The sequence below is a fragment of the Ailuropoda melanoleuca genome, chromosome 4 (assembly GCF_002007445.2).
Source record: "Ailuropoda melanoleuca isolate Jingjing chromosome 4, ASM200744v2, whole genome shotgun sequence".
Classification (NCBI taxonomy): Eukaryota; Metazoa; Chordata; class Mammalia; order Carnivora; family Ursidae; genus Ailuropoda; species Ailuropoda melanoleuca.
The window spans coordinates 10,158,823-10,174,377 of NC_048221.1; the positions used below are offsets into that span (position 1 = coordinate 10,158,823).

General features: G+C 41.4%; 1 protein-coding gene across 1 annotated transcript in view; it reads right to left on the bottom strand.

Moving 5' to 3' along the window:
- LOC100484475 (adhesion G protein-coupled receptor E2) overlaps nt 1-15,555 on the bottom strand; it is a 30,786-nt gene that overhangs the window by 10,031 nt on the left and 5,200 nt on the right. Inside the window, exons 5-12 of the mRNA XM_034657167.1 lie at nt 12,192-12,338; nt 11,928-11,974; nt 11,728-11,805; nt 11,129-11,306; nt 4,742-4,849; nt 4,328-4,551; nt 3,938-4,117; nt 5-54 (exon numbers count right to left, since the gene is read on the bottom strand). Coding sequence (XP_034513058.1) covers nt 5-54; nt 3,938-4,117; nt 4,328-4,551; nt 4,742-4,849; nt 11,129-11,306; nt 11,728-11,805; nt 11,928-11,974; nt 12,192-12,338 — 1,012 coding nt within the window. The remainder of the gene's footprint in view (nt 1-4; nt 55-3,937; nt 4,118-4,327; nt 4,552-4,741; nt 4,850-11,128; nt 11,307-11,727; nt 11,806-11,927; nt 11,975-12,191; nt 12,339-15,555) is intronic.

Here is a 15,555-nt window from a genome sequence, read left to right on the forward strand (position 1 = left end):
CAGAGAGAGGCCCAGCCCCACATAGGTGATCGCAGCCAGCAAGGGATCCTCCTCCTGGGACCCAGCAAAGAGGACATCACAGCCACATCTTTAAAAGCACAGACTAGAATGGCAAAACTTAAAAACAATGATAGTATCAAATGCCAGCAAAATGGAGCAGTTGGAACTCTCATACACTGCTGTTTGAGAATATGAAAGGCAACAACTGTTTTGGAATGGAGTTTGGGAGCTTTTTTTTATAAAGTTAAACATACACTAATGCTAAAATACACCTCTCATAGGAATCGGCAATTCCATTTTGGGTATTTACCCAAGAGAAATGAAAACAGGTGTCCACAAAAACAATGTTTAAGATTCTTCCTATCCTTCCTTTATTCATCATAACCCAAACTGCAAGCAATGCAAATGCCCATTAACTGGAGGACAAATAGACAATTGTGGAATAGTCATATTTGGGAGGCTATACAGCAATAAAAAGGAATGAACTACTGTTACACGTGGTAACACGGGAGAATCTCATAGAATGTCGACCAAAAGAAGCCAGACCCAAAAGAGAATAATTCTACTCTACTGAATGACTCTGGGGCAGTCAAAAGTAAACTATAGTGATAAAATGAGATCTGTGGTTTCCTGGGAGTAGGGATGGGAACACTGAGAGTGTACTGAGGGGCTTTCTGAGGTGATGGAAGGGTTCTATAGCTCAGGGAGAGTTGTAGCACAGGGTGATTACAATTGGGAAAATTCACTTATAATCTGATTTTTATTGCAATAATATTGCACCCCAATAAAATCAATTTTTTAAAAAAATGAATTACTTGAGGGTCTGATGTCTAGAAGAGAAGTCGAGCTCATATAAACTCAGCAGTGCCTGTGTGATAGGATAATCCTCCTTCAGGATATCAAGCCCTTGAATATTAGGGCTGTATTTTGATGTGGAAACTAAGTATTAGTTTTACACGTTGCTCTTCTGGAAGTGATGCTTCCGTTCTACCCATCCCCATGACCTGAGATCGCCTTCACGAGTATTTGTACCTGTTCAGCTAAAAAATAATAATATTCTTGGGCTGGGACAAATAATATGGACCACAAAACACATGCACTTATCTGTCTCCCCTGGTCCCCTCCCTTCTCTCCCCATTGCTGATGATTCATTCCAAATCCTAGTACTTATTAAGTTTTAAAGGAAATCCTTGTTTGGAAGAAAAAGTTAATTATTTTGGAATTGAAAATGGTGGCCCAAAGGTGGCATGTGCGCACACACACACACACCCACACACACACACACACACCTGTTCTTGGAAATAATTAAAATGTCACAAATGTAATGAAAACAAAAAACATCATTTCCACTTCCTGTGAAAATGAGAATAATTGGAAGAGATGTTAAAATCAGAGAAGATTGACTGGGGGTGCACATCGGAGGAAACCTGAACAATCTGTTTCACGATGACAATAGTGGGAACGATGTGGGCAGGAGTCTCCTTCTACCAGTTTGTTTAAAGAGTCAGAGGAGTTGAAGCTAAGTGTTTAATTATACAAAAGGACCGTATTTGCAGGAAGAAGTTTGGCTCTAGCTGTGGGGGAAAACTGGTTTTTGTATGTGAAAGCCCCACTGCCGACTTAATTTTGCTTAGATAAATTTTCAAAACTCACGTAAACACCATGCAAACCTGTAATATAGCCCTGAACATGTTTTTACGTACATTTCTTGGAAATCACTCCTGCAGGAAGTGCCATCTGCCGTAAAGATAAGTGATTAAAAGGAACAAACACAAGATCTATACAAAATATCACAAGAAATAAAGAAGGAAGAAAGAAAAAAAAAGATTAGTAAGGATTACTCAAGAAATTGTCAAAATGGAGCAGATGAAAGTTGTGACATGATTTACCCTGAATCAAAATGTGGCAGGAAGAGCTTGTCTTTTTAAGCGAGAAATTGAAGCAGAGATACAAGGCATCAGAGAAGAGAAATCTTGTGAAGTTGTGTGTTACAAAAGCCCAGCAAATAAATGGAAGAAAAAACCGCTGCAGTATTGAAGACAAAATTTAAAGAGGTCATATTAAAAGTGGACCCTATTGAAGCACACTTTAAGAGATATAGAGAACAGAAATGAAAGAGATGGGCAAAATTGAGTTAATATATACAATGGATGATTACTCAGCCATCAAAAAGAATGAAATCTTGCCATTTGCAATGATGTGGATAGAGCTAGAGGGTATTATGCTTAGTGAAATAAGTCAGTCAGAGAAAGACTACCATGTCATTTCACTCATATGTGGAATTTAAGAAACAAAACAGAAGAACACAGGGGAAAGGAAGGAAAAATAAAGTAAGATGAAAATAGAGAGGGAGGAAAACCATAAGAGACTCTTAACTTTAGAAAACAAACTGAGGGTTGCTGGAGGAAAGATGGGTGGGGGGATGGGGTAACTGGGTGATGGACATTAAGGAGGGCATGTGATGTAATGAGCACTCTGTGTTACATGCAACTGATGAGTTACTCCACTCTACACCTGAAGCTAACGCACCATATGATAACTAACATGAATTTAAATTGAAAAATAGAAAACACTTCTATCTTAATGAAAGAAGATGTTAGTTGAAAGATGCTTGTCAAAAAAACCCAGGAAACAAACTGAGGATTACAGAAAGGAGGGGGGGCTGGGAGTATGGGGTAACCAGGTGGTGGGTATTAAGGAGGGCCCGTGTTGTGATGAGCATTGGGTGTTATACACAATTAATGAATCATTGAACACTACATCAGAAACTAATAATGTACTATATGCTGGCTAACTGAACATAATAATAAAAATTATTAATATAAGGAGAGAAGTAAAAGGAAATCAAAGGAGAAAGAAATATGGGAACAAGGCAAATGAGAGCCACTATATGCATTCAATGAAGAAAGCCCAACCAATGAAGAGAGCAAATGTTGAAAAATAGATTTCAAGATATATTTTCAAAAATGAAAGAAAAGTCAAATATATACACTTAAACACCTTGCATGGGTGGTGGTGGGGAATAGCCAAGAATGATGATATAGTTTATTTTAAACTATATTAAGATTTTACAATATTAAACTGTAAACTATATTACAATATGACCTATTTTAAAATTTAAAGGAATCCATTGGGTGGCTACAGAAATGTGGCTATATATATATATATGTATATATATATAACAAATGACCTAGCATTGTTACTGTAACATTGTAGAAACCAAATATTACAAGGAAAATGTTTGTCATTGGAGATTTGTTAAAGTAAGGACTATCCACAGAATAGAATGTTATGCAGATGTAAAAATGAATGCTGAAGTGCTTTATGTATCAATATAGAATCTCACAAGTATTTTAAGTGGAAAAATGCATAAGAGTGAAAATGGTAGGCAATGGCTTGAGTGAAAATAAAACCATATATTATATGTGTTTGCTTTATACACAGAATATCTCTAAAAGGGCTCAAAAGAAACTGAGATTTCTTCCAAGAAGGACTCTGATCGCTGGGGGCTATGGGATGGAAAGAGACTTCTCAATGTTACTCCTTCTGTTCCTTTTGAGTTTTAAACCATATTTTTCATCTCTTCAAAAATTTAACTGGGAAAACTTGTACAATGTATTCTATTCTTTGGCAAAGTGGCAGGAGGAAACACACTGTTTTGGGGGTGCTGTTTGAATTTGGATTTCCATGAGGTCTGGCCATTTAGCTAAAAGAGTTCTCATTCTTATCTCCATGTGGTTCCTTACCTGCTGTCACCTGGGTGAACCTCAGTTCTTGGTGCCCCCTGAAGAAGTAATCCTGTCACCCAGCCAGGAGAGGAGGATGGTTTGGCCCTCGATGCTGCCACTCTCCCTGGCTCCCCTCTGACGTCTCTCATCACATCTGTTCCCTTCTGGTGCCTACAGTCCCTAGCATCCTTGTCTCCATGGGCTCTCACCTGCACGTCGTAGTGGGCCATGAGGACGGCAAAGCTGCTGAGGTGGGTGCACTGGCAGGTGGTGCTGGTGTCTCTGGTGGACACTATCCTGCAGCCCGTGGTGGACCAGTGACCATATCCATTCTGACCATGTTTCCAGAAGACACAGAACACCTCCTCCCTTGGTCCAGGGGTCACTGACTGTAGGAACAGGGCATAAGTGTGAGCTGGTTGGTGGTTCTGGTGCTCAGAGATGTTGACTCAGAGCTGACTCAGGGAGGGCTGACTTTACTGGGGAGGTGATCACTGGCAGGGGAGCTACCCAGAGCCCCAAGGCTGAGCTGAGCAGTGAGGCTGTACCCAGGACCCAGGCTCCTTCCACACCCACAACCCCATCTCACCAACACTCACATGGTGAGAGAAGATGAAGGTGACAGGGGAGCTGAGGTTTTGGGTGTGCCTGTTGCTCATAAAGGCGGAGATGATGTCTGAGAGCAGGACAGGGGAGACTCCTTGCAGCACGCCCTTGTGTGCTCCATGCAGGACTGCCTGCTTCTCAGGGTCCAGGACAAGGGGGGCCTCAGCCAGCAACCTGCCCATCCCTGGCATGGAGATGAGGCCCACCACAGAAGGACCTGTAGGAAAAGGCCAATGTTGATATGTTGGGGTGTCCAACAGGGCCCCTTCCTCCTCAGATGGACTTTCCCCTGTAGCCCCACCCACCCTACTCTTTCCTTTAATCTTTAATTCTGTGCATGGCTCATCCTGGCTGTCTTGTCCCATCTCAAGGTCTCAGTTGCCCTCGTTCCCCATTTTAGTCATTACCAAAGTCACTGGATTCCTGCACCACATCCCAGTTCAGCTGCATCTTTGCATCGCTCTGGCCCAAGGTGACATCCCCGATTCCTTGCTCTTGCACCTTCAGGGACAGTTCTATGGTGGTGGCAATGATAGGAGGGATGGGAGAAGTCAGGTTACCGCATGCAGTATTGGGATTAGATTTTTTGATATGCTGATAAATCACAGGAATTTTAAGTACTAATGTGAGAGTAATGTGGCTGGTTTAATACTGTTATTTGAGCATTTTTGAAAGCTGAAAAACCAAAGGGTCTCCAAAGATTGCACTTATTTAGAAAATTTTCTACTAAAGTTGCATAATCTCAGGAAAAGGGAGAAAATGCTAATGGACAAGTCAAGGCTTCTGTTGCTATGAAAATTCTAATTCTATTTCAAAGATTTTCTAAATTAGAATATATAGAATATATAAAACACTACTGTTAAAGCTGATGTTGGTATTTGCAGCTCAAAGTCTCACAGGGTCTGGTATCCGGACTATATAAAGAATTCTAAATAACCCAATAATAGGACAAATAACCCAATTAAAAAACCTGAAGAATACAAAATACTAATTTGAAGGGCAACATGTACCCCAATGTTTATAGCAACATTATCAACAATAGCCAAACTATGGGAAAGAGGCCAAATGTCCATCAACTGATGAATGGATAGAGAATATGTGATTTATATGTACAATGGAATATTACTCAGCCATCAAAAAGAATGAAATCTTACCATTTGCAACGATGTGGATGGAGCTAGAGACTATTATGCTAAGTGAAATAAATCAGTTAGAGAAAGACAAATACCATAGGGTTTCACTCATATGTGGAATTTAAGAAACAAAACAAATGATCATAGGGAAAAAAAAAACCTGAGAGGCAAACCAAGAAATAGACTCAACTATAGAGAAAAAACTGATGGTTACCAAAAGGGAGGTGGGGGTGGGTGGGTGAAGCAGGTGATGGGATTAAGGAGGGCACTCGTGATGAGCACTGGGTGAGGTATGGAAGTGTTGAACCATATACCGTACACCTGAAACTCATATTTCACTGTATGCTAACTAAGTGGAGTTTAGATAAAAAATATTCCATTGTATTTTTATCACATCTGCTTTATCCATTCATCTCTTTATGGACATTTGGGCTTTTTCCACAGTTTGGCTATTGTGGACATGGCTGCTATAAATGTTGGGGATCATTATATTTGTATCTTTGGGGTAAATACCTGGTAGTGCAATCCTGGGTCATAGGGTAGCTCTATTTTCAACTTTTTGAGGAACCTCCATACTGTTTTCCAGCCTGGCTGCACCAAGTTGCATTCCCACCAACAGTGTAAGTCCAGTGTAAGTCCAACATTTGTTGTTTCCTGACTTGTTCATTTTAGCCATTCTGACTGGTGTGAGGTGATATCTCATTGTGTGTGTGTGTGTGTGTGTTTACAAAATAGTATTTTTATTTTTTATTATTATTTTTAATATTTTTTATTATGTTAGTCACCATACAGTACATCCCTGGTTTTTGATGTAAAGTTCGATGATTTATTAGTTGTGTATAACACCCAGTGCACCATGCAATACGTGCCCTCCTTTACTACCCATCACCAGTCTATCCCATTCCCCCACCCCCCTCCCCTCTGAAGCCCTCAGTTTGTTTCTTATAGTCCATAGTCTCTCATGATTCATTCCCCCTTCTGATTACCCCCCTTCCTTTTTCCCTTTCTTCTCCTACCTATCTTCCTAGTTCTTACGTTCCATAGATGAGAGAAACCATATGATAATTGTCTTTCTCTGCTTGACTTATTTCACTTAGCATTATATCCTCCAGTGCTGTCCATGTTGCAGCAAATGTTGAGAACTTGTTCTTTCTAATAGCTGAGCAATATTCCATTGTATATATGGACCACAACTTCTTAATCCAGTCATCTGTTGAAGGGCATCTCAGTTCCTTCCACGATTTAGCTATTGTGGACAATGCTGCTATGAATATTGGGGTGCATATGGCCCTTCTTTTCACTATGTCTGTATCTTTGGGGTAAATACCCTCTGCTTGACTTATTTCACTTAGCATTATCTCCTCCAGTGCCGTCCATGTTGCAGCAAATGTTGGGAAATTGTTCTTTTTTGATAGCTGAATAATATTCCATTGTATATTGATTTGTATTTCCCTGATGCCAAGTGATGTGGAGCATTTAGATGTGATATACATACACACACAATGGAATATTCGTCATCAGAAAGGATAAATGCTTACCATTGACATCAACATGGATGGAATTGGAAGGTATTTTGCTGAGCGAAATAAGTCAATCAGAGAAAGACAATTATCATACTCTTTTACTCGTATGTGGAATATAAGAAAAGGTGCAGAAGTTCTTAAGGGAAGGGAGGGAAAACTGAATAGGAAGTCATCAGAGAGGGAGACAAACTATGAGAAACTCTTAACTCTAGGACACAAATTGAGGGTTGCCGGAGGGGAGGTGGGTGGGGAATAGGGTAATTGGGTGATGGGCTTTAAGGAGGGCATATGATGTGATGAACACTGGGTGTTTTACACAACTGATGAATTATTGAACTCTACATCTGAAACTAATGATGTTGGCTAATTGAATTTAAATAAAAAATTTAAAAAATGGGCAAAAGATTCGAATAGACATTTCTCCAGAGAAATATACAAAATGCTCATAAGTACATGAAAATATCATTAACATCGTTAGTTATTAGGTAAATGAAAATTAAAACCAGAATGAGATACCACTTTATACCCACAAAGATGGCTATATCAAAACTCCCCCAAATAACAAGTGTTTGGAATGATGTGGAGAAATTGGAATGCTTATCCACTGCTGGTGGGAAGGTAAATGGTCCAGCCACTTTGTAAAACAGTCTGGCAATTTCTCAAAATGTTAAATGTAGAGTTACTGTATGACCCAGCAATTCCACTCCTAGGTATCTACCCAAAAGAAATGAAAACATACATCTGCACAATGATTTGTACATGAATGTTATACATCTGCACAATGATTTGTACATGAATGTTAATTGCTGTATTATTCATAATAGTCTCAAAGCAGAAACAACCTGAATGTCCATCAACTGAAGAATGGATAAATCAAATGTGTATAACCCTACGAAGCATACCATTTGTCAATCAAAAGGAATCAAGTTCTGACATAAGCCCTGTGCTTAGTGTGGATCTTGGTATTCTCTCTCCCTCCCCCTATGCCCCTCCCCTCCCTGCTCTCTCTCTCTTTCTCTCTCAAATAAATAAATAAATCTTTAAAAACTTAGTCTGGAAATTATTTCTTTTTTTAAAATTATGTTATGTTAGTCACCATGCAGTACTTCATTAGTTTTTGATGTAGTGTTCCATGATTCATTGTTTGCATGTAACACCCAGTGCTCCATGCAATATGTGCCCTCCTTACTACCCATCACCAGGCTAGCCCATCACCCCACCCCTCTCCCCTCTGACACCCTCAGTTTGTTTCCTGAGCCCATAGTCTCTCATGGTTCGTCTCCCCCTCTGATTCCCCCCCTTCATTTTTCCCTTCCTTCTCCTAATGTTCTCCCTGCTATTCCTTACATTCCACAAATAAGTGAAACCATATGATAATTGTCTTTCTCTGCTTGACTTATTTCACTTAGCATAATCTCTTCCAGTTCCATCCATGTTGATGCATATGTGGGGTATTCATCCTTTCTGATGGCTGAGTAATATTCTATTGTATGTATGGACCACATTTTCTTTATCCATTCGTCCATTGAGGGGCATCTCGGCTCCTTCCACCGTATGGCTATTGTGGACATTGCTGCTGTGAACAATTGGGGTGCACATGTCCCTTCTTTTCACTATATCTGTATCTTTGGGGTAAATACCCAGTAGTGCAATTGCTGGGTCATAGTGTAGCTCTATTTTTAACTTTTTGAGGGACCTCCACACTGTTTCCCAAAGTGGCTGTACCAACTTGCATTCCCACCAACAGTGTAAGACGGTTCCCCTTTCTCCACATCCTCTCCAACATTTGTGGTTTCTTGCCCTCTCAATTTTTGCCATTCTAACTGGTGCAAGGTGGTATCTCAATGTGGTTTTGATTTGAATTTCCCTGATGGCTAATGATTTGAACATTTTTTCATGTGTCTGTTAGCCATTTTTATGTCTTCATTGAAGAAATGTCTGTTCATGTCTTCTGCCCATTTTTTGACTTGACTTGATTATTTGTTTTTTGGGTGTTGACTTTGAAAAGTTATTTAGAGATCTTGGATACCAGCCCTTTATCTGTAATGTTATTTGCAAATATCTTCTCCCATTCCGTGGGTTGCCTCATTGTTTTGTTGACAGTTTCCTTTGTTGTGCAGAAGCTTTTTTATCTTCTCAGTCATTTATTTTTGCTTTTGTTTCCCTTGCATTTGAAGACATGTCTTGAAAGAAGTTGCTGTGGCCAGTGTAGAGTAGGTTACTGCCTCTGTTCTCCTCTATGATTTTGATACTAGAACTCATACAGCAATTCAGTAATGTGGCAGGATACAAAATCAATGCACAGAAATCAGATGCTTTCCTATACACTAGCAACATAACTGTACAAAGAGAAATTATGGAATTGATTCCATTTACAATAGCAGCAAAAACCATAAGATATCTTGGAATAAACCTAAGCAAAGAGATAAAGGATCTATACTTTAGAAACTACAGAACATTTATGAAAGATTGAAGAAGACACAAAAAGATGGAAAAACATTCCATGCTCATGGATCAGAAGAATAAACATAGTTAAAATTTCCGTGCTACCCAGAGCAATCTCTACTTTCAATGCCATCCCAATCAAAATACCAATGACATTTTTCAAAGCACTGGAACAAACAACCCTAAAATTTGTGTGAAACCAGAAAAGACCCCAATCACCAAAGCAATGTTGAAAAAGAAAAAAAAGCTGGGGGTATCATGATGGCTTACTTCAAGCTATACTACAAAGCTATGGTCATCAAGATGGTATGGTAATGGCACGAAAACAGACACACTGATCAATGGAACAGAATAGAGAGCCCAGAAATGGACCCTCAGCTCCATGGTCAACTAATCTTTGACAAAGCAGGAAAAAACATCCAATGTAAAAAGGACAGTCTCTTCAATAAATGGTTCTGGGAAAATTGGACAGCTATATACAAAAGAATGAAACTCGACCATTCTCTCACACCGTACACAAAGATAAACTCTAAATGGATGAAAGACCTCAATGTGAGGCAGGAATCCATCAAAATCCTAGAGGAGAACATAGGCAGCAACCTCTACGACATCAGCCACAGCAACTTCTTTCAAGACACGTTTCCAAAGGCAAGGGAAACAAAAGCAAAAATGAACTTTTGGGACTTCATCAAGATAAAAANACGACATCAGCCACAGCAACTTCTTTCAAGGCACGTTTCCAAAGGCAAGGGAAACAAAAGCAAAAATGAACTTTTGGGACTTCATCAAGATAAAAAGTCTCTGCACAGCAAAGGAAACTGTCAACAAAGAGGCAACCCACAGAATGGGAGAAGATATTTGCAAATAACATTACAGATGAAGGGCTGGTATACAAGATCTCTAAAGAACTTCTCAAAGTCAATACTCAAAAAACAACTAATCAAGTCAAAAAATGGGCAGAAGAAACAAACTGAAGGTTTTAGAGGGGAGGGGGTTGGGGAGATGGGCTAGCCCGGTGAAGGGTATTAAGGAGGGCACGTATTGACCAAGAAGATGTGGTCCATATATACAATGGAATATTACTCAGCCATCAGAAAGAACGATTACCCAACATTGGCAGCAACATGGACGGGACTGGAGGAGATTATGCTAAGTGGAATAAGTCAAGCAGAGAAAGACAATTATCATATGGTTTCACTCATTTATGGAACATAAGAAATAGGGAGATCAGTAAGAGAAGGAAGGGAAGAATGAAGGGGGAGTAAAGAGAAGGGGGAATGAACCATGAGAGACTATGGACTCTGGGAAACAAACTGAGGGCTTCAGAGGGGAGGAGGGTGGGGGATTGGGATAGGCTGGTGATGGGTGTTTAGGAGGGCACATATTGCATGGTGCAGGGTGTTATACGCAAATAATGAATCATGGAACACTACATCAAAAGCTAATGATGTACTGTATGGTGACTAACATATCATTAAAAAATCGATAAAGAAAAACATAAAAGAATCTTAAGCTTTTGTGCTTAAAAGAAATAAAGGTAGTTTCGTGGCTTTTCTTTTTTTAAATGATATGAGTTCTTTTAAATAAAGTCCTGTGATAGGAGTGTGGTCACTTGGCTCCAGAGGGATCGTCTCTGGGAAGAAGGAGGAGTGAGAAGGTGAACAGGGGGATCAGGAGTCTGCATCAGACTTACCCGTGCCTGCAGGAGCATGCACAGTCAATGGCCCATTGGGCAGGAACTTGCTTAGCACTCTTAGGATGTCCTCCAGGCCAATGAGCAGGTTTGTCGCCACACAGTGCTGCTCTGAGGGGGTCAGGATCTTCAGGTCCCCTGGGATCTCCAGCAGCTCACCTACTTCCTGCATAAGGTCCTGGGGAGATGTGGACACAGAGCCAGTGGGCAGTGGATCAAAGGGGTTGCACCAAGACCTGGCCATTCAGCCCTAGAGAACAGACCCTAGAGATGGTATTTGGAGGGTAACAATGGCACTGAATTACATCCCAGGATGGTCCTTGCTGCTTTGATCTCAGCTACTTAGAGGTCAACCCAGGTCACAAAGGCCAAGGCTGACATAAGCCCAAAGCCCAGAACAAGTAATAGGGAAATAGGGAAATAATTATTGCACCTGGGTGTCTTTAAAAGTCCTTCTAGATAGCTGAGGGCCCTAGTATTCTCACCACCATGGGTGAGGGACCAGTTGCAGTGCCCACTACATGGGGACTTTTCTCCAATCCTACTGAAGGTCTCTGTGGGATTCCCATATCTTGCCTCTTTCTTGGTTCCAATTTTACCTGGATGGTGTTCTTGGCCAAGGCTGGCTTGAAATCTTGGGATAACTGCTGGACTTTGTCAAAGAAGTGGGAGAGACTCTGGGGAAAGAGGACATGAGGTTGGGTCAGAGAGCCTGAAGAGGGAGTTTGGGGAGAGGGTGGACACAAGATGATTGGTGAAGATCTTTCTGCTTCTGGTCTTCTGCTGAAGTTTCACTCACCTGGCTGCTGACTCCGGAAGGTGATGTCCATGAGGAGAAGGGGACCTCTGCAGGGAAAAGGGGCAAGCGCCACTGGTGTGTGTGTGTGTTTGTGTGTGTGTGTGTGTGTGTGTGTGTGTTTGAGCACATGCTGAATGCATGTGTGTGCTTGCTTTTTGTTTTGTGAATGCATGTATGCACACGTGTTTATGTGCAAGAGTATGTGTACACACATGCATGTAATACTTATGTGTGCATGCATGTACGTGTGTCAGGATTATATACCTTCACAGATGGTGAGATTCAGGCCACGCAGAGGCTTGGACCTGGCCACCCAGTCATGGTGACAGTAGCATCTATAGCTGCCCTTCACATTGATGCAGTGGGTAGAGTTGTGGCATTGGTGTTTTCCAGAGCTGCACTCGTCCACATCTGAAGACATAAAAGAGAGGATCAGTCCCCTATCCCAGCTCAGGCCTTTCCTCTACTCATTAACTCCAGCCCGACTACCCTCCACCTTCCTCAAGGTCAGGTATCAAGGAGTCCATCATTGCTGAAATGGATGGATACCATCTGGTGATTGCACTCCCAACGCATCAGCCACCTCCGAGCAGGGGCTGCAAACTATGGCCCACAGCCAAACCCAGCTGTTGCCTGTTTCTGTAAAGAATAGGTTTTATATTTTTAACTGGCTAAAAAAGAAAAAAAAAATCGAAGGAAGAGCCATCTTTTGTGACACGTGAAAATGATACAAAATTCAAATTTTAGTATCCATAGATAAAATTTTATTGGAATGCCATCACTCCTGTTCATTTATGTGTTGACTCTGTCTGCTTTCACACTATAATGGTAGAATTGAGAAGTTGTGACAGGGACCTTCTGGCCCACAAAACCTAAGATATTTGTTATGTAGCCTTTCTCATGAGGAGTTGGCTGGCCTCTACTTTCAAGCAAGGTTGGCAAGATGAGAACTCTGTGTATATGTGTGAGTGTGTGATATCTCAGGTCAGAGCTGCTTGGTGGATGTGAGTATGGTAGACGGAATAATGGTCCTTTCAAAGATGTTCAAGTCCTTACGCCTGGAGCCTGTGATTATGCTACCTTCATCCTAAAGAAATTTGAACTTGGTGACTAAGAATCTTGTTGGGGGATTATTCTGATGATCTGGGTGCACCTAATGTAATCACAAGGTTCTTATGAAAGGGAGGGAGAAGATCAGAGAAGAGAGGAGGTGATGCATATGATGTTGCTTTGAAGATGGAGAAAGGAGCCCTGTACCGAGGAAGGAAGGCAGCTTCCAGAAGCCAGAAAAGGCAAGGAAACAGATTCTCCCTTAGGGTCTCTGGAAAGAAACATTAAAAAATTCTTTTTTATAAAAATTTATTTATTTGACAGAGATAGAGACAGCCAGCGAGAGAAGGAACACAAGCAGGGGAAGTGGGAGAGGAAGAAGCAGGCTCATAGCAGAGGAGCCTGATGAGGGGCTTGATCCCAGAACGCTGGGATCACGCCCTGAGCGGAAGGCAGACGCTCAACCGCTGCGCCACCCAGGCGCCCCAGAAACATTAAAAACTTCTGACCTTCGACACTGTAAGAGGATATATTTATACTGTTTAAACTACTAAGTTTATTGTATCAGCAATAGGAAACTAATACAGTGGTCCATTGAGGAGCCTGGGAATCGCTTCCAGCCAAGGGTGTTGGTATCAGCCCCTTATGTTGCTGCAGGAGTATGGTGGATGACCTGGAGGTATGCTTAGCCAGCTCACAAAGCCTCTAGCCCCACTGCCTAATGTCACCCCTCAATTTTCTATGGCCCTAGCCACAGCTCTACCCTTTAGGGCTCTGAGCTCACAGAGCACTCCGTAGTGCCTATAGCCTGTAGGGAGGGGGGTCGATCTGTTCTAAGTGCCACACCCAGAAGGAACTTGTTTTGGCCCCAGAATGTCTCAGGCATCCCTGCTATCTCTTCACCCAAAGGAAGTTCCTCCTCTGAGCAGTTTGTGAGTGAAAAATGAGGAAGGCATGTGACTGTGGTCACAGCATTGAATAAGCGTGGGTGTCTTCACATCCACTTGGCTCCCAACTTATCTTTCCGTCTTTTCGAATTAGGAGAGAAATTTGATCCTCTTTTTGCTGACTTAGAAACCAGGAGAGTGGAGTTTGGACAATACTTGCTATAGATTTTTCTGTTTGTAATCCAGACAGTGGGGTAGGGGATGCTTCTCTTAAGATCAGAGATTTTTCTTCTTTGGAGATGGTGAGTAGCTCATACACAGCATCACACTCCCAGTAAGACTGATGTTTAGAAGTGAACCTGTTTTGGCACCAAGATGGCTCAGTTGGTTAAGTGTCTGCCTTCAGCTCAGGTCATGATCTCAAGGTCTGGGATTGAGCCCCACGTTGGGCTCCCCACTCAGTGCAGCGTCTTCTCCCCTCTCTCCCTCTGCCCCCCCTTGTTCACGTGCTCTCTCTCTCTCTCAAATAAATAAAATCTTAAAAAAGTGAACCCATTTCAAAGCAAATACATTGCTGTCCCGTTTCTTAATGTTGAAAGATTTAATAGGTACTTTCCTTTCGTGGTTACTAAACACCCTTTGCCTCTTAGCCATTTTGGATACTTTCAAACATTGGTCAAACAACTGTGTAAATTAAAAATGACTAGTGTGGAAATGAATAATGGATTGAAAATCCTCATTTAATGTAAGACTATGAAGTTTTTCTTTTTTTTTTCTAAAGATTTTATTCATTTATTCGACAGAGATAGAGACAGCCAGCGAGAGAGGGAACACAAGCAGGGGGAGTGGGAGAGGAAGAAGCAGGCTCATAGCGGAGGAGCCTGATGTGGGGCTCGATCCCATAATGCCAGGATCACGCCCTGAGCCGAAGGCAGACGCTTAACCGCTGTGCCACCCAGGCGCCCCCAAGACTATGAAGTTTTTCTTAAAAGTGTATTGCACTCAGCTTTATAAGATAACTCAATATTCAGGTTTTTTTTTTTTAAAACCCTTAATCTCTTCAATTATCGCTCCTGGCTTACAGATGAGGAAACCAAGACCAGAGATTGTAAAAACTTGGCCAAAATTGAAGCCAACTGTCAGGGCCAAGACGTGACCACAGCTCTGATCACTGTGACGATGGAGCTTCTTCCAGTTATTCACTTATGCATATTTCCAGAATGCCTTCTATGCTAGGCACTGGGTAACGGTGGTGAGAAAGACATTGTTTACCCATGAAGTGGATGGTTTGTGAAGAGTGACTATTATTTTTCACAAATATTTGATTTATATTTCATTTGTCTACAGGTCTTTCTTCCCACTGGAGTAAAAGCTCCAGGAGACAGAGCCTATACTGTTGGGTTGGAGTCACAGCGTCTGGCATAGAGCTCAGAGCAGTGGTAGAAAATCGAGTCATGTCTATGATGAAATTATTGTCTAAATACTACTAAAAAGTAGTATTTACTTTTTGGACTACTACTTGAAAAGCTTTAAGATTAAAATATACTTATGGAAACGTGCTTGAGATTAATGAAAAGGAAGATAAGGGAGAAGGAAAAGCCATTGGCATGCTATAAGTACCACCCCACAGCATGCTTAAAGGGATAAAGAAAGGGGGGGAATCAGAAGGGGGAATGAAGCATGAGAGACTA